The 23,140-nt window shown below is 52.2% G+C and overlaps 1 protein-coding gene across 7 annotated transcripts in view; it reads right to left on the reverse strand.

Moving 5' to 3' along the window:
* NOS1AP (nitric oxide synthase 1 adaptor protein) overlaps window positions 1-23,140 on the reverse strand; it is a 260,575-nt gene that overhangs the window by 28,288 nt on the left and 209,147 nt on the right. For all 7 annotated transcript variants that reach the window (XM_032845453.1, XM_032845449.1, XM_032845457.1 and 4 more), the window contains 2 exons: window positions 13,892-14,000; window positions 5,102-5,243 (listed from right to left, as the gene is read on the reverse strand). In XM_032845453.1, coding sequence (XP_032701344.1) covers window positions 5,102-5,243; window positions 13,892-14,000 — 251 coding nt within the window. The remainder of the gene's footprint in view (window positions 1-5,101; window positions 5,244-13,891; window positions 14,001-23,140) is intronic.

Below are 23,140 nucleotides of genomic sequence, written 5' to 3' on the forward strand. Positions count from 1 at the left end.
GGCAGATCTAGAAGGGACAACATAGAAAGCAACACTCCAGGGGAGACACAGGAGGGTTTACGTGAAGGGGGTCGCGGTAGCGCAGGAGAACAGATATAAAAGGTTTTCAGGGGGCAGAAATTACAGGACAGGGTAACAGACTAACTGTGGTGGGGGGAGAAAGAGGGGTGGGAATACGGAGAGATGGAGGAAGGGAGAGAGGGATATAGGTAAAATGAGTTTTGAAATTTCTGATTTAGGTGAGCTGGTAGGGACCGGTGGCCTTTAGGGCAGTTTCAGGAAGAGCAGGGCTGTGGGTAAGACGGAACTTCAGACCTACTAGAATCACAAGGTCTCTCTTCAAGAGCCAAGTGGAGATACCCATCAGCTGTTGGAGAGTTCAGGAAAAAGGTCTGGTCTGGAAATAAACACCAGTCGAACACATGGGAAGTCAGGAGAAAGCAGCAGGGACAGAGCCCAGGAGAAACATAAAGGATGCTGGAAAGCAAGTGGCAGATAAAAAAAGAAAGGTTGAGCCCAGAAAGTCCAGAAAGGCTGGTTTGGTTTGCTAGCTAGGGGCCCTCGGTGACCTTGACCGATGGTCCCAGGAAGGGCTGGCAGGGACCAGACACTGCATCGTCTGAGTTGAAGGGCTAGCAGCCAGGATGGGGCGACAAGGAAGAAGCTGTATGAGTGCAGATAAATCTGGCAAGAAGCTGAACCACGAGAGAAAGAGCTAAGGCAGGGGAGATGCGGGGGCAAGGCCGGCTGGCGTGGGTTTGTTTTGACGATGAGAATGGCTTGACCTTATCTGTCTGCAGTGGACAAGAGGTCAGCATTAGCAGAAGACCCAGGTGACCACTTGGGAGAGACGGCACTGGTGGCCTGGTGCTCAGGAGGAAGAAGGTGAAGGTTCATCTTGGCCAGGGGGAGGACACTGGCCACAGGGCGGAAGCTGGACACAAGCAGCAGGACTGGCCGAGCCGGGTGGCCCCGGGGAGCATAAGGGGTGGGACCTGTGGAAGGCCGGTTTCCCGGGCACAGCCCGGCATCAGGGGCTCAACGGAAAGGCGTCGCTGGGTCAATGCAGAACTTGTCACGTGTCAAAGATATGGTAATAAAATGGTTTCAAAAAAGAACAGGAGCTTATCGGTTCAGTTGGGAATGCTAGAAATGGTCACTGTGGGGCCTCAAAACTGCCCTGGAAACTTGCTTAAATTTAAACAGCATCACTACTTTCTGGGCACTGATTTAAGGGTTTTACTCGTATAAATCATTTATCAGAACTGCCCTCAGAGGCAGGCACTGACAGATAAACTGAGGCACAGAGCTGGGAAGGCGGGTGCCGGGGCTCCAGGCCTGGGGCTCTGAAGCTGGGTGCTATCACCCTGATCCCCCCCACCCCTGCCACGGGCTGGTTGCTTCCACCCGCAGCCCCCCCAACCCCCTGACCCCCCCTTCAATGCTTCACGGACACACTCCCAGATGATCCGGTGTATCTCACGGGTTTGTACTGCAACCCCAACTTTGAAGGCCAGCTCCTCGCCCCTGAGGACCTGTCCTGCTGTTCACAGTTTATCCCCAGAATCGAGCCTGGCACCTCGGGGCGGGGTGGGGGTTGAGGGGGTAGGGATGAGAGAAATGCCTGTTGAATGGAGGAGGATGCTAAAACCAAGGAGAAACAGAGGGTCGGGCTGCAGTCGCCGGGGCTGGAGGAGCGGGGAGGCAAGGGAGCAGATGACACAGGTGCGTGGTAAACATCACCCCGCCCGCTGCTCACTGTCCAGATGGTCAGAGCTTTCTTTTCAGGAAGTTCTATTCTTCCCAAGGATTCCAAGCCCTTCCCCTTGTGGGATGGCTGCTGGGGGAGAAGGGTGCCTCCAAGGGAACAGGATCTCTCCCAGGAAACCCTCTCCAGGAGCCAAAGAAACCACACAAGGCAGAGCAAGGCAGGCGGAATGGGAGCCGAGGCCCCACCTGGCTCCGAGCCCCAGGGACGGGCCCAAGGCAGCCGCTGCCAGAAGATACAAAAGATAAATCTCCCCGAGGGTAGGGAACGGTGGAAAGAATGAGGGAGGAAAGAAAGGCAGGCGCAGAGGGAACGGGGCTGGCAGCACACGCAGAGAAGGTCAATGCCATCTTGAAAGCGTTGCTGAAACCAGAAGGCAGGGGGTGGACGAGACATCAAAGGCAGCACAACCCAGCGCCATCTAAGTCCTCGGAGTAAACAGGTCGGCCCTGCACAGTCACGGGCCTGTCGTCAGGTCACGTGGGGCGGCTCCGGCGGGGGCAGGGGTGGGGGAAGGGGGAGATAAACCTGAGGTAAATGGAAAGAAAGCTCCCGAACATGGATGCGAGGTGCTCGTAAAAAACACACACACACACCAACCAACCGCTCTACCCTGGTGTTTCAGGGTGCCTCATTACAAGCGAAGACCCCACTGCAGTCAATAAATGCTTCTGGGGGAGGCATTATGGACGGAAGAGACGTGCTCCTAATGGTTTACAGCCCGTCAGCAAGCAGGAGGGGCCGTAAAGAGCACGGGACTATGGGGCCGAGCAGTAAGCAGCTTTCCTGGAGGAAGGAAGGTCTTCCATTCCAGATCTGTGGCATCCCAAACACAGTGCTCTAAGTAGACGTACCCTTCGTGGTAAAGGCTGCAATCGGAGGGGACCATAATTCGTCACTAAACTCAGACCTGCCCCAAGACCATGGGACTCAAGAGATCCTCCTGCCTCCTTCCCGCACTGCGTAATGGGGGAGGTCACACATTTCCGACTCAGAGCCACGGAACTAGCTACTGTGTAACATGTCTTTCAAGTACCATACAGTTGGCCCTTGAGCAACATGGGAATTAGGGGCACCGACCACCCCATGCGGGTGAAAATCCACATGTAACTTCTGATGCCCCCAAAACATGACTAAGAGCCCGCCATTGTTAATAACCGTATCAGTAATAGTCAACCAACACATATTTCGTGGGTTAGAGGTAACACACCATAATCTTAGAATAAGAAAGTTGGAGAAAAGGAAATGTTATTAAGAATGATGGTGGTTGGGGCAGTTGGCAGATGGGATCGCGGGAGTGGGACCTCAGGGCAAGACCAGCGGGCTGAGCAGAGAGCTGGTGATGGTGACAGTGACAGTGGCTGTGGGTTGAGACCAACGTGACTGTGCTCCTCCAGCTGTAGTGGATGGTCAGTGCTGAAATAATAGGCCCGCCAGCCATGCCACCCCTCCCCTTATTACCTTCTCAGTAAGCATTTTCTCAAGTAACATTAATATACATAAGACCTCAGCTACCTGGCTTCTCCTGCAATCCCTCTCCCCAAGATGTAATGTAAATGATGCCCTACATATAGAAACACCTGGTCTAGTACAGTTTCTTCCAAGTTTAAGAGGTCAAACACCTGAGAGTACATCCTTAAGGAGGTCCAGCATGGATAGGATGTCTGTGTAACCGATTGGCATCCCTGCAGAGCAGGGCATGTGACAGGGCCTCGCCCCTCCTCGTGTAAATGAGGATACAGCCCTGCAGAGTGATGGAAACTGTATCAGGGAAATACACGTAAACATACTGATTTTAAGGAACTGACTCATGGGATGTGGAGACGGGACAAGTCCAAAATCTGTAGGGCGAGCTCAAGACCCAGGGAAGGGTTGCAGTCCAAGACCAAAGGCCATCTGCTGGCAGAATTCCCCTTTTGCTCTATTAAGGCCTTCAACTGATTTGTTAAGGCCCACCTACATCACTGAGGGTGTTCTGCTGTACTCGAAGCCTCCTGATTTAAATGTTAGTCTCTGGGCACCGGGGCAGCTCAGTCAGTTGGGTGTCTGACTTCAGGTCAGGTTATGGTCTCAGAGTCCTAGGATCGAGCCCCACCATCTGGCTCTGCTCAGCAGGGAGCCTGCTTCTCCATTTCACTCTCCCTCTGTGCTCTCCCTCACTCCCTCCCCCACCCTCAAATAAATAAATAAATAAAGTCTTTAAAATAAATGTTCATCTGGAAAATAGCTTCCCAGCAACATCTAGAATAACATCATATGTTGGATGTGCTGGGGTCTATTTCGACCCATTCAGGGACACATTCATGCCTCGGTATTTCTAGCTAGTGTAGCTTTATGTCTTCATGTCTGCATAGCCACTCATCTGTCATTGCTCATTTTTCCAGGAATTTTTCTATTCTTTCTTGTTTATTTTTCCATATTTCTGTTAAAATAATAACAGCTAATATGTATCTGGTGTTTACTATGAACCAAGTGTTTCACAAGTATCTGCTCATCTGTGGTCACAATAATCCTATGAGATGGACACGACTTTATTCCCGTTTTCTTCCAAAGAGGGAACTAGGACCCAAAGAGGTTATTAACTTGCCCCAGATCACACAGCAGGGGCCTGGTGCTGCCAGAATTAAAACGAATCATCTGCGTTCTCGAGCCCTTTGCAGTGTGAGCTTTTACTTTGTTGTTTTCTGACCTCCTGAGTTGATACCTCACTAATTTGATTTTCACAATTGGTTATCTGTTAATGTAAATAGTCGAAACTTTGGATTTTCCTCTGCACACCACGTTACCTGTGTCCCCCGTGGTCTGAATATAATAGCTTTCCATTGTGCCCCTCGTGCTGTCAGAAATTTGTATTGCTTTGTTAAAGCGGGAGATGAACAGGAGAATTTGTATTTTTGTAAAAGACGCGCAGGTTTCCTGACTTTCGATGACACTCCAAAATGAGAGGTACTGAAAATATGTCCACATCGAAGGTTTACAGCACTACAGAACTTAGAAAACAGGGAAAGAGCTATTAAGGTCACTATAAACTTTATCTTCTTTCTGATTTGTTTCACAAATATGCTTTTGTACTGGAGTTTACTTGGGGGTCGGATTTGGTAGCATCAGCCGCTTAAATGCTTCCTTGTTCGATAAACATCTGTAATTTTCTATTAGGAAAGCCACACGTGCTTCCATAAGGAAGGTTTGGAATCCAGAGAGAGAAAGAAACACTAACTTGTTTTTTGAAGTGGACTGATTGCCTGGGCCCTGGTGGAGGGAGGCGCGGCCCCATACTGGGTGTCCCCCAATCCGTCCACCCACGCTCACCGCAGCCACCTGCGGGGTGCCTACCTGGGTCCCCTGAGCTGCTGCTGTTCCTCTCGCTCTCTCCGTCCTCCTGGCCGTCTGCGTTCTGCTGCGTGTGCTGGAGGCTCAACTTATGGCAGACCTCGAAAGCCTGCCCGACCGTCCGCACGATTCGCATAGCCTGGCTCTGGGAAGGAGAAAGGAGAAGAAAAGAGCAAGTGAAGGGCGTGGGGACCCTTTGCAAGGACACAAGAAAGGCCAGGGATGGGCGAGGACGTGCCAGGACCTCGCATACAGAAACCCACAAAAGAGATGGAAAGTGATGTCCATGCTGACCAAGAGGAGTGCAAAGCCAGTTTTCTTCTTGAAATGGCCCAGAAAATAGACACTCACCAGGGTTCCATAACAGTAAGTCAACTGGAAGGACAGACACCAAACACCCCCGTTCTGGACTTAGCCCATTTCCTCCTCCCGGGTTTAACAAAAGTGGTCAAGATCTTTCTGACACCTTCGCCAAGCATAATCACACTTTCAGTGGGTTTGCCACACGACGGGCAACTCAGCGGTCACTTCTTCCCTCCTGGGACTGGTGAGTCTGGGCTGAGGGGATGTTTAACTACTTCTTTTAACAGCCCAAGGACAGAGCTTGACTCTAGCTCTCCTTAACTTGGAGGAGGAGGAGGAGATGGGACAAGGGAGTCTGGTCCCCTACAGTCTCAAGGGACCCACACAGGCTCCCATGAAGAGCCCCCAGCATGGTTTCCAGTGCCTGGCCTCCGGAGGGGATAGCTGACCAAGCACATTATCAGTCCGCTTTCACCTTCCTCCCAAGACTGAGTCTGGTGCAAACTATAGGGTGGGTGAGCTCAGCTCACTGCTCCTTGTCCGTGGGGGTCCCCAAACGTCCCACCACCACAGCAGTTTATTTAACCGTGGCTGAGCCCCCTACGCCCATGTCTGAGATTCGTCACATTCTGACTGATCAGATCCCAGGTCAGCTGCGCCTACCCGGCCAAGCTCCACAGTCATTCGGGCATCTGTTGCTAAAAATTTCAGGTTCTCCTGGGGAGGACAGGGGACCAATTCCACCACCCCTGGGAGCCACAGACACACTCCTCAACTGGCTTTGGGGATGATGTTAGAAGCTGGCAAGTCCTCATACACGTGCCCCTGGACCTAGAGGATTAGACAGGGGCTGGGCCAGGACTCTTCACCTTCTCTTCGAAAGGGAGCGCTCGGAGTTCAATCCAGTGGGAACCCGCTCTTCTGAGGACCTGCGTTTCTCACGCATCCCAGCCGGACGACCGAGCACACTCAGGACTGACCTCTGAAGAGCCCAGACTGTGGCCCACATCTCTGCCCCCTTTATCAGGGACACACGTCCAGAACATACCCTCCCGCTGCAATCACTGACAAGCCCAGGGGGGCCAGAAGAAGTGGGCTCAGTCCCCCTCGTGCCTCGTGCTCACACATTAGTTCGCTCACCATCAGCAGCCGAGGACCCTCACCTCGGTTCCCCAAAGAGGCAGAAAATGTGGACTATGGGTTCCCCGGTCCCACCATCCCTGTGTCGCAAATGGCTCCCCGCCTCCTCTCCTCAGGCCCCCGCTCCTTCCGACCCGCCCTTCGTGACAGCTGTTCTGTGTGCGCCTCTGTGACGTCACCCAAAGGGCTGAATCAGCGCCATCTACGACCTCCCCTCCCCCTCCCAGAGGGGTCCGTGTATGACTAAGGTGCGTGACAGTGTGTCTTGCAGCGCTCGGCTCAGCCTCGGGGCTCATGAACGGGGTCTGGGGCCGAGAGGCAATTAAGACAGAAAATAAACAGGAAAGGCTTCACTGACTCCATCACAACAGAAACAGATGTTAAGAGAGGTGCCTCTTACTACACAGGTGAGCACCGAAAGTAAAAGGCGAAACCACCCTTGGCCCACAGCACGTAACAGAGGAGAAGCGATGGGCCGGATGATCTTTGGTCTGCGCCTGTGTGATGGTTTCCACCACCAGGAAATTGTCGGATTCGAGTTCTAGATGTGCATTCTCGGCTAAACGGCTTCCTTCGATTTGTGCTAATGGGAGTCACATTTCCACTCACAGGAAAGGACCCAGTGGCACGTTCCACGGAGAGCCCTCGAACTTGAACATGGAATCAAGCTACTCGGCTGCCTGCTTTACAGGAGGAGAGAGACACGTAAGAGCACGGGGCTCCCTTCTCACCACTCCAGGAGCTGCGAGATGCTGGATGGCTCCCAGTTCTCAGAAATGGCTGTGTGAGTTCTGGTGCCCACTGACCTCTCAGGCTTGCCTCCCCTCCCCCGTGGGAAGTCTACTGTTAGGTGATTCCCATTTAAGGACCCCACTAGGGGAAGTTACTGGAAGGAGGCTTGGAGAGCCAACCTGTGCCAGGCAGGGCCTGTCCCTCCCTCCGCTGGTGCCATCTGCTCTCTGCACAGCCATGCTGCTTCCTATCTGCTGGGCCTGCCCCAGTGAGGGACTGGGCCTTCTGGCCTTCCAAGCAAGAAAGCTGGTTCTGCCTGCCACCACTGAGGAATGTAGGACTCACATGTGCTAAGACTTACTAGTTTGTATGCCATGCCTAAGCCCACGAGGGAGGACTCTCACTACAAGCAGCTTTCAAAAGAACCTCTCCATAGGTCCCCAAGGGCCACAAGCAGCTGCTCACATCTTATGACCACAAACAGGCCTTCAGACATCAAAGTGGAGATGTAAAGCTGGGAAGGCAGCCAGGCATGGAGCAGGACATATGAGTGGCCTGCTGGGAAGGCAGTCTTCCCCAGTTCCAGAATCTGGCCCTTCTCTGGAATTTGCTAGATTTCTACAAAGTGTCACTTTGCCACATTTTTTTCTGGACAAATCCTGGTTGGCCTCACAAAAGTCCCCTGAAAGTGCTCAGCCACATGGATCCAATCTTCCTGTCCAAAAGCCACTTTCCATCAGCAGCCCCAAAGCATCTGTGGGCTGTAAGTTGTCAAGACTAGGCCGGCAGTGGTCACTTTGATGTTTTTCAAAGCTGGGAAGGAATATCTAACCTCGGAGTGGCTCTCGGCCACAGACAGGGAGCACGGCAGCTCAGGAGAGTGCCGATTACAGGCAACTTAGTGAAACAGGCCTGGAAAGGAGGCAGTCTTACAACTTGGTGCTACTTACTCTCTAGACACACAGAAATGCTTCTTTAAACCATTCCACTTATTCACGCCGACAAAGCCTCCATCCTCCTCCCCACCCCCAGGCCATCTGTCTGTCCAGCACAGGGGTCAAGACACAACCAAAGGCTGTCCTCTTTAGTGTGCCTACTGGGGCTGCCAACAACACGCCTAATGGGTGTCAGTATCCAGGGAACCGCAGCAGCCACCAGGAACTAAGGCCACGTTCTCTGTGACAGTGGCAGTGACTCAAAGGCACACAAGAGCCCGCAGTGGTGGCCTCAGGAAGACAGAAATCAAAAGGTTGATGCCCCCGTACTTGGCTGATCCAGGGAAAAAGTATAGCCTGTCATGATTTTAGCTTCTCTTCCCTGTTGTTGGTTGGCCCTGTTGACATGGGGAATCTTCCGAGTGTGACACACGCGTGAAGATTGGTATCTATTTGTCTGATTCTGCAGATGACTTAATGAATGACCTTGGGCACTGCTCTGCTTTTCGCTGTCCTGGAAGAAGGTGTATTTCACAATCTGGAGATGATGAAATGAGTCCTTGGGTAAGCGAGGAAAGGGAGGAGCAGGTGCTCATCATGGATACAAAGATGGCAAAGGGAACAGTAAGAAAGGAGAGACGTGGGGCACACTCCTCCTTAGTCTACAGCTCTTTCTTCTCCACTCTCATCTACTGCCCCCGCCCCCCACACTTGAGACCTGTCTGCCATGTGCTTCTGAATTCTAGGGGACTGAAGTCCAATAAGTCAGGTCCAGAATGGCCCCTGGTTCATGATTCTTCTCATCTATTGCAGCAATAAAGTCCAATTCCCTTATCTTGACCTGAACTACCACAGAGTCTGAACAACAACAAAAAATAGAACTGAAGATATGATTCTTTCATGTGCTTTTTTTTTAACTATAGTAAAAGATTTAAGCTTATATCTATCAAATGATTGCAGTGTACAGAATTCACAATGCTGAAGCAAAAAATATATATTTGGACTTCAACACAGAGAAAGATCCAAGGTAAGAAGGCTCTGAAATGGGAGATGGGTGAGGATTCTGTCCAACAGGTTATGGAATGGCCTTGATCTATAATTTGATTGAGGCAGTGCCTGGGACACCAGAATATTGCTCGCTATGGGGAAAGTTTGGTTTCAAAGTGAGTATGAGTTTTGACATCGACAGGACATAGGAGATCTTAAAATTTCCAGTACACTGCTGGGTTCTTCCTTGTACTCTGCTAGTCCATGAACCATAGGACCATAGAGGTAAGAAGGCTGGGTTATAACCTTGCTACTGGCACTCACCACCCAGGTGACCAGGAGCAAGTTGACTCACCTTTCCAGGTGCCGATTTCCTCATCCATAAACAGAGAGGTGTGGACCAGATGAGTTCTGAAACCTGTGGTTTCTCTATTTTGACTTCCCAACTCCAACCCACCACCCCAGCATTTAAGACACACAAAAAAGTGCTCTTTCCCTGAGTGTCAGACTTCCCTCTCCTTCATCCTAAACTTGGTGGGGCAAGTGACTTATTGTTTAGCCCATGACTGTCATCATCATTCCAAGTCTATCACAAGTGATCAAGGACAGACTGTGAGACTTCTCAGCAGTGGGCCCTCATCTGACGGTGACAGCATTACAGGAGGAAGTCATTTCTCCTAACCCAAACCAGCTGAGCCGTGATGGCAGGCAAAACGATTTCAAGGAGCTGCCCGCGAAGAGAACGGAGCTTCCTACAGCTTCTGTTAATCACCAACACTTCACGCACTGACGCGCTATTAAGTACAGTCACACTTAATCAGGGCCGACAGCCTCATCCTCCTGGGGGCAGGAGGAAAGGACAGGAGGGCGACAGCCACTGCACAGGAGAGGTCAAGAGACCACACAGGAGGCAAGAGGCCTTGCACATGAATACTAGCATCGAACGCTCCAGAGGGGGGAAGGAGGATGCCGTGGTCATTAGGAAACATCTCCACCAGATGCTCTGGCAAGGAGAAGCCCCGCTCCCAGCCTTCCTTTCTTGCAGAAGCCTCAACGACACGGGGACAGACACCCCCTCTGCAGACACACGTCCACCAACCATCCTGGCAATCCTTCCCAGTCACACAGAACTTGTTCCTGATGATCGGATATTTCCACACACAACCACCGGCATTCCTGAGATGCCTCTCATCGCACTTCGTTGGGGGAGGGGTTCACATTCCTTTTACGAGTTTCACGGAACAGAGGTTGGTTGGAGCTCAGGGTGAGGAGGCGGGAGGCCCGGTTCTAGCGGTTCTAGCGTCAGCGGCACTATTGACTCACTGTGCGACCAATGGCCACCTACTTCCCTGGGCCCTTTCCTTCGCCAACTATATGATGGAGTCAATACCTACCCTACAAAGACAGTGAGAGGAAAAAAAGGGAAATCTATGTCAGAGTGCCTTGGGTCATTCAGAGTTAAGGAGCTCTCCGTACGCAAATGACAAGGGCAGGAGAATCTTACTGCAAACAGGTCTTGGAGAAGTCTGCAACTTCCTGATGGAAAACAGTCAAATGGAGTGGTTAAGAGTCAGATTCTCTGGGCTCAGTCCCACTTGTTATGACTTATGCCCCTTAAGCTTCTGTTTTCCCATCTGGAAAATGAAGAGTGGACAAGTGCCTATCTCACACACCTGCCGCAGGAATGACGTAAGAGAACTTACATATAGAGAGTTTAGAAGAGTCACAGGCATAGCAGGTAAACAAAACAGATGACTTCCTTCTAAGCCAGAACCTGAGTGACCTGGGGTCCTAGGGTGACCAGCAGGTGCTAGGCTGGCTTGCCACAGTCTTCTGCTGTCTGGCTCCTGACAAGAGCCCAAGAGGAGAACCACGCCGGCCATATGTGTGAGCAACCTGCGCAAGGTTCCCCAGATCCAGAATCATAGTCGTGTGGGGGCGCAGATGGGGGCCTCCAACAGGACAGCAGAGATGCCTCACCCCTGTTCTCAACCCAGAGGAGAGACAGCTCTGCTCCCCAGGGTGAACGGGAACCACATGAGGAGACTGTCCGGGCCCTGGGCGCCCACACTGGGGCCATGGTGTGATCCAAACAGTGATACCCCAAGCCCTTGACACAGCAAGGAGCTCATCAGTGGGTTTTCTACACTGTGATCAACACAAAGGCTCTGGAGAACAGCCAGGTCTGCTGACTGCCAGTCAAGAGATCTCCCGATCGACCTCCGATGCTCTGAAAACATCCCTGCAAGACACGTCCCCTGAGGGCATGGAGTCCCCGCACCCCCACCCCCCTAAGTTCCTATGACTGGCCAATTAAAACTCTCACCCAAACTAACTGTTACCTCCCCAGACCAGAAGCGCTTTACAAAACCGCAAATCACCGTCCCCAGAGGCTCACCGGGATAAGCATGCAAAACCTTGCAGGCCGGTCCCCCGCGCGCCGTCTGCGGGTTTCCCTGCACACCTCACTTCTCCTCACTGGCTCTTCCACGCACGTTTGGGCAGCGGCGCGCCCCACAGGCTGGGGACAGCATTCTCCCAGCTGCGTGGCTGCAGGCCAGCAAGGGGCCTGAGAACCCACTCCTCTGAGAGTAACAACTCAGGAGCTAAGGGGAAAGAGCCACGGGAAATAGAAGAGCCAGATCCGAATGAGGCCCGAGAGCTTGGAGACACAGGAAAAGCTGAACTGAGAGGGAGCCAGGCGACCACTGCTTGTCACTGGGTAATAAGAGCTTAATTCCGTGCTTCTCTTCGAGGTCAAAGTCCCAGTAGGCCCTGCTCCCCGAATCAGGTTTTGGCAGAAACGGGACGACCCCACTGTGTTTGTGTCACTCTGCTAGATCTGATGACAAAGCAAACAGAAGGAATGATACCCTTTACCCTAGGTTTCCCTGCTCAAAATTCTTCCATTCTGACTCCGGCCAGTGCCTCTTCAGGCGACCATGCAAGTCACTGCATCTCTCTGAGCTTCCGTTTAGTCATCGGGGAGACGGGGGTGAAAACTACCTGTCTTAACTTCTTCACAGAGGATTTAGAAGAATCAAAGAAGGTTAGATATTAAAGTACTTGGTAAATTATAACATGCAGTGTGTAGCTCTAATAAATCCCAAGGCCCACGTGGTCCAGTCTCCAGACGAAATGGAAGTCGGATGGCCAGTGGGGCATTCAAAATGAATTAAAAGGGATCGTAGTCTTTAGCTGCACCTGTCAAAGCACATTATGTAGGAGCCAATTCTTAATTCTCAGGAACACTGCATTTCCCAGATCCCTTATACCTCCAAACTATAGAAGAGCCATTCACCCTCCCAAGCCCCCCGTGCTTGTCCGCAACCCCTCTGGCTTCTGTCTGCCCCCCTCTCCCTCCTCCTCTTCCTATCAGTTCTTCAACACGCAGCTTGACTCGGCCCCACTTACACACTTTCCCTCCACTGTACTATCATCTAGAAGTCTGGCAACTTGCGCATTTTCCTTCCACCTTTCCAGTTCTAGGTCCTTCTATCCAAATTCCATGATCTGCATTAAAAAGCCTGGGAACAGGTGGCCAAGGGCACCAATCTCCTTAGAGGAAGAAGGTAAATTAGTAAAGCACGGGGGACAGGTCGGGGACTGGACACACACATTAGTGAATCATGGCCCTGTCACGTATTATCCTGATTAGGCCTACTTGACACAGTCCCTTCAAATCCATTAAAGATGCTTTATAGTCTACGAAGTCATACAGCATCAAAGAAGGGGTCCCTAGGAAGGGATTTGGAAGTTGTCCTCACAGAAAACCATGCTCTGTGGTTTGTGGCCAGACCAGCAGACGTGTAAGGAATCTTAGAGGCATAAAGAAAGTGTTTTCTAAAATCCCCTCTGCAGAAAAATAGCTCCTAGGAGATTACACAGATTACAAGGCAAAAACATGATCCCGTGGCCAAATCAGTTTTGTGAGATGCTGGGTTAAACAGAGTTAAGGAGTTTCTCGAACTTTAGGACTTCCCAGCAAATTCAAAGAGGATAATTTTGACATGGAACATTTTGGGTGGTAAATATTTTCCAGGAGACGTTGTGGGAAACTCTGCTTTTGACTCACCTCCTTGTTTTATAGACAAGGAAGCGGAGACCCATAGGGGATAGTGCCCCACATAACATCTCTCAGGGCTCCAGTAGAGAGGAGGGGCTAGACCCCAGGTTTCTAACTCCTGTTTTGTGTTAAATTCTGGAGAAAAGATAGAAAAAGCATCTATCAAATTGCCAAAGTTGTATTTACTCAAGCATCAAGGTTACAACCCCAAAATAACCACCCAGGACAGCCAACCTCGCACAGAGTCTCCACTTGCCTCCACATGTCATGATTTGTAGACCCCTGATCGATATTCAGAATATGATGGAAGGTCACTTAAGTCAATGCCGTGCTTCCTGCCTACCACACTCCTGGTGTGATCCACCTGTCCTGTTCCAGAGCCCTTGTCCATCGGCCCAAGAATGCTCGAGATGCCCGTGTGTCACGGAGTACAAAGCTGAGATGAAACTGAAGGGGAAGTTCATTACACAGGGACACTGACAGACCGCTCGAGGGCTCCCGCATGTCACGCATGCAGAGCCACCTCGAATCTTGCCTCTCCGACAACAGGGGAGGGGTCAGCACTGGGGAGGGGGGTTATTCTGGTTCCGTCAGAGGAAAATAGAAAATGACCAAAGATGGCCCATTTACCTTCTTCTTGGATTTAAAGACGTTACACCTGAAAATGTTGCTGGCACCGTCTCGGGCGATATAGCTGAAGATCTTCAGGTCCTGGGAATCATGAGAAACGTAGAAGATCCTACACGAAGAGGAACAGAAAAATGCACCGAAGATTGCATTAGGTTCAAATCTCCAACAAGGTAAACTCTGTTGAAGGACATGCGGAAGACAGAGCTCGCCTCTTCCTACGAAGGCAGCCGGCACTTTCCAAAAGCACCAGACACTCCCCTGAGTGAGCTCTGGATTCAGAAGTGGGGGCATGGGCGGGACAAGACCCCATGCTATTGCCAGGCAGCAAATCTGTGCTGGGAGCTTGTCTGTTAGAAGGGAAAAAATCGTTACCATCCTTATCAGAGCAATGAGTCCACATCCTACTGATGGGAATGGGGGCAAGTTTCTGGACACCTGTCCATGGGTCTATCCAGACAAGGGGAGTCGGGGAGCCGGCAACGCGGGCCCCGCTGGGGGAGATGAAGACAGTCTGTGTCATTATCAGAGTCCCTCTCCAGCAGGCCCACGGCCTCCACACGACCGTTCCATGGCTCTGCCCATCTCCCCACACCCAGGTGCCCACTGCGGGCCGGGCGCTTTCCCAGCAGCAGGACAGATAAAAGCCCTAAAGCCACAGAGCTCATGTGCAGGGGATCTCCATCAACAACACGAGGGCTCTAAGGAAAAAGAGGCAGAACGAGGGGCAGTGTGTGGGGCGGCTGTTCTAGCCAGGGCGGGTGGTGGGGAGACCCTGTGGAGAGGCAGAGGCCAGAGCATAGGGAACCTCTCGGGGAACCCCCTGGCAACACCACTGCAAGAAGTGGGAGCCACTCCCATGAAAGCCCTGCGGCATCCAGAAGGTGCTGGAAGCGTTCGCAGAACAGCCAGAGGTCACGGTGGCTTCAATGGAGCTTGTGGGCTCGGTGACAGGGTCATGGAAGCAGCCAGAGGCCAGCACATGGGGGCCCTGGAAGGTCAGAGCATGCGCTCCAGGGGAGAAGAGGAACCCCTGGGGATGGGTTCTTCAGAGCAGAGGACTCACTTCCTGGTGCTCTTTTCTGGCTGCTGGGGACAAGAGTGAAGGCGGAGGGAAGGCTGTGGAAAGGGGGAAAGTCGTAAGCAAGGCCCCAACTGGCGGAGTCTGAAGGGGTCTAGGGCAGGCTGCTGCGGGATCAGCCGGGTCTGAGCGCTGTCAGCATGGGGCAGGGGAGGGGAGAATCGGGGCCTCATCTGTGGGACCTCCCTCTCCTCATTCCCAGAAAACATCTCTTCCTCCATCCTTACTGAGACCGAGCCCCGCCCCCACAGCAATCCTTCTAGGTGGCCCCCCACTGAGTGTCTCTGAATCATCTCAAATTTATCCCAGTGCCCAATAAATTGATGAGCGTCCTCGTAATTCTCCAAGCAAGCCGGGCCTTCCTTCTCCCAAGCCCCATCTGGACAAGGGCCCCGGATCCATCAAGCCAGAAACCTGAGCCACACCCACCCCTCCCTTATTCTCCGTCATCTCTTGCTCACGACCCCGTTCTTTGCAGCCCATCTCCTCACTGCGGCTTGGAAATGTATTTTCTCCTTCTCCTCCACGGTACGGCCTTACTTCACAGAACCTTCTTTTCTCACCTGGATTTTTGCAACCTGTCTAGCATCTCTCTCTGCTTCCTAGCTCCCCTAGGGCCAACCCATTCTCTACCTTGCTAGCAAAGTGGTATTTTTAAAAACACAAACTACGTCTCATTATTTCCCTCTAAAACCTCACAAAGGCTTCCTACTGCCCTCGGAATCAAGTCCAAACTCCTCAGCATGGCTACCTTCCCACTTTCGTCTTTCCCCAGAGTCCTGACCTACATAGCCCTTCAGAACCAGTCACATACATCCACCTGCCTTTCCACCTGACAGCCTCAGTATCCTTCAAGATGTGGTTCAGAGAAGCCTTCCTGCCCACCCCATGCTCCCAACAGGAGCTGACGAACCCCCTTGGGCTCCCCGTTACCACAGCACCTCCCTTGTACTCCAACATTTACGCTAGAGCTCCTTGAAGGAGAAAGGACAACCTCCTGCTGCCCCCAGCACCAGCATGGTAATGGACACACAGAAGGTTCCTAATGCTCGCGGAGGAGGGAGGGAGGCACCGAGCCGTCACTAGTGAGCACCCGACCTATGATGTGGTCTGTCTAGGTTTTCACTCCCCCCTGCCCCCGAACCAAGGAAGTAAGGTCTGTTAGCTCAGCTGAATCACACATAAAACTCCTTCCATTTTTGAGTTTTTAATTACTAGGCAATGCCCTATGGACTGAGAACAGGAATTACAACGGATAGGGCAGGTATGAAGGCAGAGCGGCTTGCCGACAGGGCACGGAGACCAGGAAGGCGGCCAGGAGCAGCAGCAAGGGAGGTTAACGTTCCCTTGCTGGACAAAGCACATTCCAGCAAATCGGAGGGCTGCCGAGTGCAGAGGCAGCCCCTGGGGACTAACGGCAGGTGGTGCTACGTGTGAGTTCAGAGAGGTACAGTGTCCTTACTAAAGATAAATAACCACAACAACAACAAAAAAGATAACCTCTAGCTAACCCAAAATGTCTGCTAGTCAGAGCTTAGACAAGTGTCCACCAACACAGCCAAGCGGCACAAAGTTTTTCCAAGGGACCTCATTCACCAAGAAATGAATAAACCAACAAATTAAGGCTGCCAGATCCAAATTTCCAGGTCTAGAAACATATTCCAAGAACACTTATTTATTCATATGGTTTTCTTAAAAACTGTGATTCTGGGGGCACCTGGGAGGCTCAGTCATTAAGCGTCTGCCTTTGGCTCAGGTCATGATCCCGAGGTCCTGGGATCGAGCCCCGGCTCAGCAGGGAGCCTGCTTCTCCCTCTCCCACTCCCCCTGCTTGTGTTCCCTCTCTCGCTGTGTCTCTGTCAAATGAATAAATAAAATCTTTTTTTAAAAAAAAGAAGAACTGTGATTTTGTGTGTTAGGGGCAGGGGAGGGAAGGAGACCAACATGAGTGCTCCGGAGAATGAGGGAAGACTTTTTCCTCTTCTTTATCCTGAAGTCTGGTGCCATTTTGATCCTGTTTCCAAAAAGCATCTCAATTTTCTCAACTTTCTGTGTAATTATCAAAGGTGGGATACCACAGTAGTTCACTATATGGTAAGACAGTAGCTCATTATACTGCAATGATGATTACTAAGGTTTTGTTAGGTTCTGTTCTCCCTTCAAATTTCTTGTTTTTATTTTCAGGTTCGCATAGTTCTAATTCTCACCTGCTAATGGAACTGTTACGCTTCAAAGCTATAGCAATAAACTCTTCTATTTTCTATTCATGAACTTACCATGAATGACTGAAATAGAAAGGGGATCTTGGAGAAACTAGATGTGGAGATTGTCACAGAACTCAGGTTGACAGAGCACTAAAGGAACAGCAGACCCACCGCCAACACCTCCTTTCCTCGACTAGTAATCTAAAGTAAATTTGTTTCTCTTAAGAGCACAGAAGAAAAACAGAGTAGCACAAAGACACTTTGGGGGGTCATCAGGCCTGGATCCCACCCAGCGTCCCCGCCCCTCAGGATGTGTCAGCGAAGGGCAATTCACTCCCAGTAGAGGACTCCCTTTCTGGGAGCTTCTCTTTACTTGGCCACTTTTGCATATGTTGATTAGAAATCGACCAACAGGAACGCAGCAGAGGGAAACAAATGCCGGCCCTCGTGGGGGACAGACCCACGCGGCCCTCATGTGGGACAGACCTGGATATCTGGCCAGGCTCGGCAGCCGACCTGCCGGAGATCCTGGCTCTCCATGGTTCTGCGCCGGCGAACCAGGGACGATCACAGCACTGCCTCTCCGCCCGGGCTGCGGAGGAGGAATGCACCCAGAGAGGGGAGCTCCCAGCAGCAAGTGGTTATGGGACAGTAAGCGCCTTATTACCTCCACCCTTTGGGGCTTTAGAGAACAAGGCTAATCCTCTGTCCACAGGGCAACCTCCGGGATATTTGGAAACTGCCACCACGCTTCATGAGCTCATTGGTAAAGCGATCCACTACCCCCTCTTTCCACAGTTCTTGCACGGCACCATGTCCATGGCTTACGGCCCCACCAGGCTTGCGCTGAGGGCTGCGGGTGAGTAAGATCTGGGTTCAAGTCGTAGCTTTTCCACTTCCCAGCTGTTGACCTCAGGCCAACCCCTCCATTGACAGAGCCCTTTCCATCCTCAGTTTAATCGGTATTTACACACACACACTCTCCATATTTAACACAACGCCCAGCACACGGCAAGTTGCTTGCTCGGCAAACAGGAGTTCCCTCTTCCCTATAAACTTTCCTGCACACCCCTCAGCTTTCCAGGGACTCTTGCCAAGGACACAGAACTGAATCACATTCCAGGGTTCGCTGAGCGTGACAGGATCTCATTGTTGCTCCGCACTGTGGTCATCTCAGACGCTCAAAGCCAATTCGCACAACGGCGCTCAAGGGCGGGTGTGTAAGCATACCTGGGTCATTGGTTTTTAGCACTGGTGCCTGGTGACCACTACTTCCTTTTCCAAGCTCTCACAGACTGTCTGCGTAATGATCTCTTGGAGGAGTTCACTAGTGTGTGATCCCTGGACCCAGACTTTCCTCCTTCCTACAAAGTGGCATGGAATGTCTCGTCCTGGCCACCTTCTCACATCTCATTCGTTAGGACCTCAGGACCCAAGTACCTGAGGCTCAGACACACTTTAAGAAGGGCCACCTTTGTTCTCATGGTTTTTAAACGTTGTTTTGTAAGTCTCCTATGTTCTAGCATTTCTAGTTTGAAGATCAGATCGTGCTGCACTGAAGGAAGAAAAGGGAGGGAGGTAGAAAAATGGAACGGGCAGATGCAGAGAGAGGCTTGGCAGCTCCGGGGCCATGCTCCCATCCGCTGCGCTGGTTCTCTCGTCCTTAGCCCTTTCCTAGAGCCCACTGCGCCCAGAAGCTCAGTCCATCGCAGCTGCTCCTCTGCGTTCATGTTTGCTTTTAAGCTCTGCCTGCCATTCTGTGTTCTTTTAAGGAGGCCGGTATAAAAATCTGGGAAGCCACCATGACTTTTCTCCATGAGCTCACCTCTTTGGGACGAGCTGGAATCAGTTAACATTGCACTTGTGTCCACAAGTGCTCATCACTTCCTGACACTCAGCCTCCGGGTTACTCTGTCCCCGTCCTTCTCTCTGATAGGACGACCTCGAAACCGGCATGGCCTTGGCCCCCTGTGTGAGAGCTCCGTCCCCCGCCCTCGTCTCTGTGGGGATGGCCTGTTGACTTTGGAATCTACTGGCTACAGAGAATGTGAAGAGTTTCGAGCAAGGTTTCCTGAGTCTGTGTACACGTCCCCTAACCCAAGACCCACAGATGGGGAGCCCCTCACACGGGCCCCCACACCCTGTTCTGCTCACAGCCTGTGGAGAGGGTCTCACTGTCCGGCCTAGGGCCTGCCGCAGCCCAAACCACACACGGGGCCTCGGGCAGTTTTTTCCTGCTCTCCTTACCCTTGAAATGAGACTAAAAATCTCTCTCAGAGTGTTGTAAAGGTCTGGGACGGGCAGATGGAGAGTGGGCGAGACAGGGGATGGGCAAATATTCTGTAACCCACGTGCTGTAGAAATACTTTTAAACTGTGAGCCTGTGAGTGAAAGAACAAAGCGAAGTCACCCCTGGGCCCCTGATGTCACCATGCGGGGTGGTGGGGCCTCGAGCTAGAAGGAAGCAGAGATTCTCCTCTTGAGCTCTCAGAACCGTGCGTGTTCCTGACCCAAAAGACACCCCCCAGGACAGAGCGGAATGGACCGTGGCTGGAACAATAAGCTACCGAGTAGCTTGCAGACGGCAGAAACAAAACCCAATGGGATCTTTCTATTTTTTTTAAGATTTTATTTTTGAATCGTCTCCACACCCAATGCAGGGCTCAAACCTACAACCACAGGATCAAGAGTTGCTTGTTGCACCGACTGAGCCAGCCAGGTGCCCCCAGTCGGTCTTCTCAAGGCCAAAGCACTGGGAGAGAACAAAGCACGAGGTGAAAAAGCACAGGGGACACCAGGACCGCCCTGCTGGGTCAGACCTGCCGAGGACAGCTCTGTCCTAGGAGAATCCCACCTCACTCCCACCCAGCAGGAGCAAGGATGCCCCCTGGCAGCCCAGCCACCCTCCCCCAAACGAATGTGTTATCCTCCGAGTGCCTGGGGGCAGTTTTAGGAGAGGTGCTGGTTCGGAGGGAGGCCCCAGGGCTTTGCTCCCAGAAACACATGAGGGTCAGAGTAGCGAGCGCCCCCCCCACCCCTGCCCCCCGCCCCAGGACTGGTATGTCTCTCTCAGCCCGCCAGCCCTGCCACATGAACATGTGTCCACACTCTGGTCCCTGTTTGTCACATTTTCTCCATGCCTCTGAGTTTTAATTGAATCTTTAGATAAAATTGACCTTTGTGGCGATCATTTTTCTCTCTCATTACTGTTTCGGTCGGATTAGCTTTTCCTCCCGCTGCGTTCCCGGGGCTCTCTATCACTTGGGCTGGTTTTCTTCTATCCGAAATTCCTTCCATATCTGTCTTCTCCATCCCTCATTTTAGCCATTCTGGACGTGAGGCCTGCTCCCCTCAGATGCTTTCTCAGGCTGCTCTCTGGCGTGAGGGGACAACGATGAACTCATGAACTGGTCCCACAGTGAAACTGCTTACTTCACAGCTGTCCCCAGGGCTGGGACACATCACCCACGTCCTGTGTCTTAACAGATCTGCACCCTAACGGCATGGTCCAGGGGAAGCCAGGGGTCACGAGTATCAAGGGTTATGACTGGGACTTCTCTTTTTGAGGGGACACAATCCAACCCATGACAGATTCTGAGCCAGAATCTGAACCCCAGCCGTCTCAGCCAGGTTCCTCAACTTCTACACAACCTGCCTTCCCACCGTCAAATAGCCTCTGATTACTAGATTGTCGTGGTGGCTAATATCTTTTTAGGCATTGAGGCCACCTCGAAACTCTGAATTTCCTTACTCCAGATATGTTCCCAAGTCCTTGATGCCTTCACAGGTTCTCTCTGGTTGCCTATAAATTCATCCTCACGTGGGTAAGATTTCCAGGGGACACTCGGGGGAGAGGTGCTTGGTTTCTCTGCGATCCCTGCCTGCCCACCTTCCACCCGAGTTTCTTCAAATAGACCAACCCAGGAATACTATAAATGCTCATCCTAGTTTTTCCAAAGGCAGTCAGTCCTCAAATGACCCACCTGGAGCTTCCTGGGACTCATGGGATTCATGACACACTCTGTCCTGGGATTCATGACACACTCTATCCTCTGCTCTAATCCACCCCCGCTTCCCCCATCACTTGCTCAGCACGGGAACCCCCATGTGTCTGACAGAAAGCGAGGAGAGGGCACCCACTCCCCTTCCAGGGCTTGGGGTGCCTGGCCGGCATGACCAGGTACTTTTCCTTCTCTGATTCCTCTGACCCACCTCCCGATCCTACATCAGAGAAGGTCCGAATCACAGCTCACTTGAAGGCACATCATCTCAGGACTCAAGGATAAGAGAATGTGGTGGTGGGGCCGACATCAACACCCAAACCCCTCACACACCCCAGGACAATCTGTCCCAAGACAGCCCCCTCTCAATCACAATCTCCTGTTTCCTTTTTTTTTTTCTTCTTCTTCTTCTTCTTTTTTTTTTTTTTTAATTATACGGAACCATGTATCTTTACTTCCCCGTCACAAACAGATCTTGGAACAAAATGGGGGGTTGGGGGGGCGGAGCGGACACATCCTTGATCTCATTACAATTCCCAATCACTTTTTAATGTCCTTCTGTTTTCACTTTGGAAGTCTGGGGAAGGGCTGGGCTGGGGGGACTAAGGAAGCCAGGCACCAGGGTTGGGGGATGGGAGAAGGTCGTGAAGCCAGACTGTCCTGGCTTGAGAATTCTTTTCTTCCTGCTGTGATGCCACAAGCTCTCTCTTCTTGGCTGTCTCCCCACTACCCAAGAGCAGCGGCTGAGGCAGTGTTGAGCCCTGGGAATGGTTCAGCATAACTTTAGTCTAAGGAACATGTATCTTACTCTGCCCACCCCCTCCCCAACCCCACAGCAGATTGTCTCGGGAGGCAGCACGGAGCCCGGTCCAGATTCTGACCTCGAGGAGCTCGTAGTGCTCCACAGTGGGGTGAGCACAGACCGAGGAGCAGAGCCCTGGGGACATGGGGGACGCAGAGCCAGCCTGCTACCGGGAAGGGCGCACTTGGAAGCTGCTGTCCCAGCAGCATCCTGAAGAGGTGGGTGGTGATGGGGACTATGGAGGGGGATGCTTCAGGCTGCGGCCTGGCACGAAAAAGATCACAGGAGTCACCCAAGGTGCGTGCACTTGCGGACTATTTACAAAGGTGGGGGCAGAGTACGGGGAGAGAGGAAGACAGCGCAGTCCCCAAGGGAGCCCTTGGCACCCCAGGGCCCTGGAAGCGGGACAGCAGGCGGCTGCCAGAACCCAGAGAAGGAACCGTGCACCACCTGGCAGAGCTCTCGTGACGGGGAGGCAGCCCACGGATGGCACACACAGACCAGCCTGCAGGCACTTGGCCTGGTGGGGAGCAGATCTGGATGAGCCTAGGAAAGCCAGCCATCAGACGGGGGAAGGGAGAACATCCCTCACAAGGGAAACTGCCCAGAGAAAGGCACGGAGTCAAAGAAAAGGGTGAGGGGCACCTGGGTCGCTCAGTCGGTTAAGTATCCGACTCTTGTCTTGGCTCAGGACATGACTGAGCCCTGTGTCGGGCTCTGCGCTGAGCATGGAGCCTGTTTGGGATTCTCTCTCTCTCCCTCGGCCCCTCCCCACTTACACACATGTTCCCTCCCTTAAAAAAAAAAAAAAAAAAAACTGGGGCCCCAGAGTTATGAAACAGCGCAATGTGCTTTGGCACCAGGAACATAGCACATGCAAGGGGCCAGCAGGAGGCAAGGGCAGAGGGAGGTGAGGACAGCCCAGCTGTCCCTTTGTGTGCTCATGGCACTGATGGGGGACTACACAGGGCAGTGACATAGTTGGTAGTCACGGTGGTGGGAGGACAGACTGCAGGAGGACGTGAGCAGAAGAAGGGAGGCCAAGGAGAGGCTATACAATATGGAAGGCATGGGGGAAGAGGAAGAATTGGGACCGGGGCCTTTGCAGGCAGAGGAGCTGGACTCCAGTCTTGGTCTTGCTGCTCCTAACTGTGAGACACTGGG

Source organism: Lontra canadensis, unplaced genomic scaffold (genome assembly GCF_010015895.1).
Source record: "Lontra canadensis isolate GAN:19392208 unplaced genomic scaffold, GSC_riverotter_1.0 scaffold164, whole genome shotgun sequence".
Lineage (NCBI taxonomy): Eukaryota > Metazoa > Chordata > Mammalia > Carnivora > Mustelidae > Lontra > Lontra canadensis.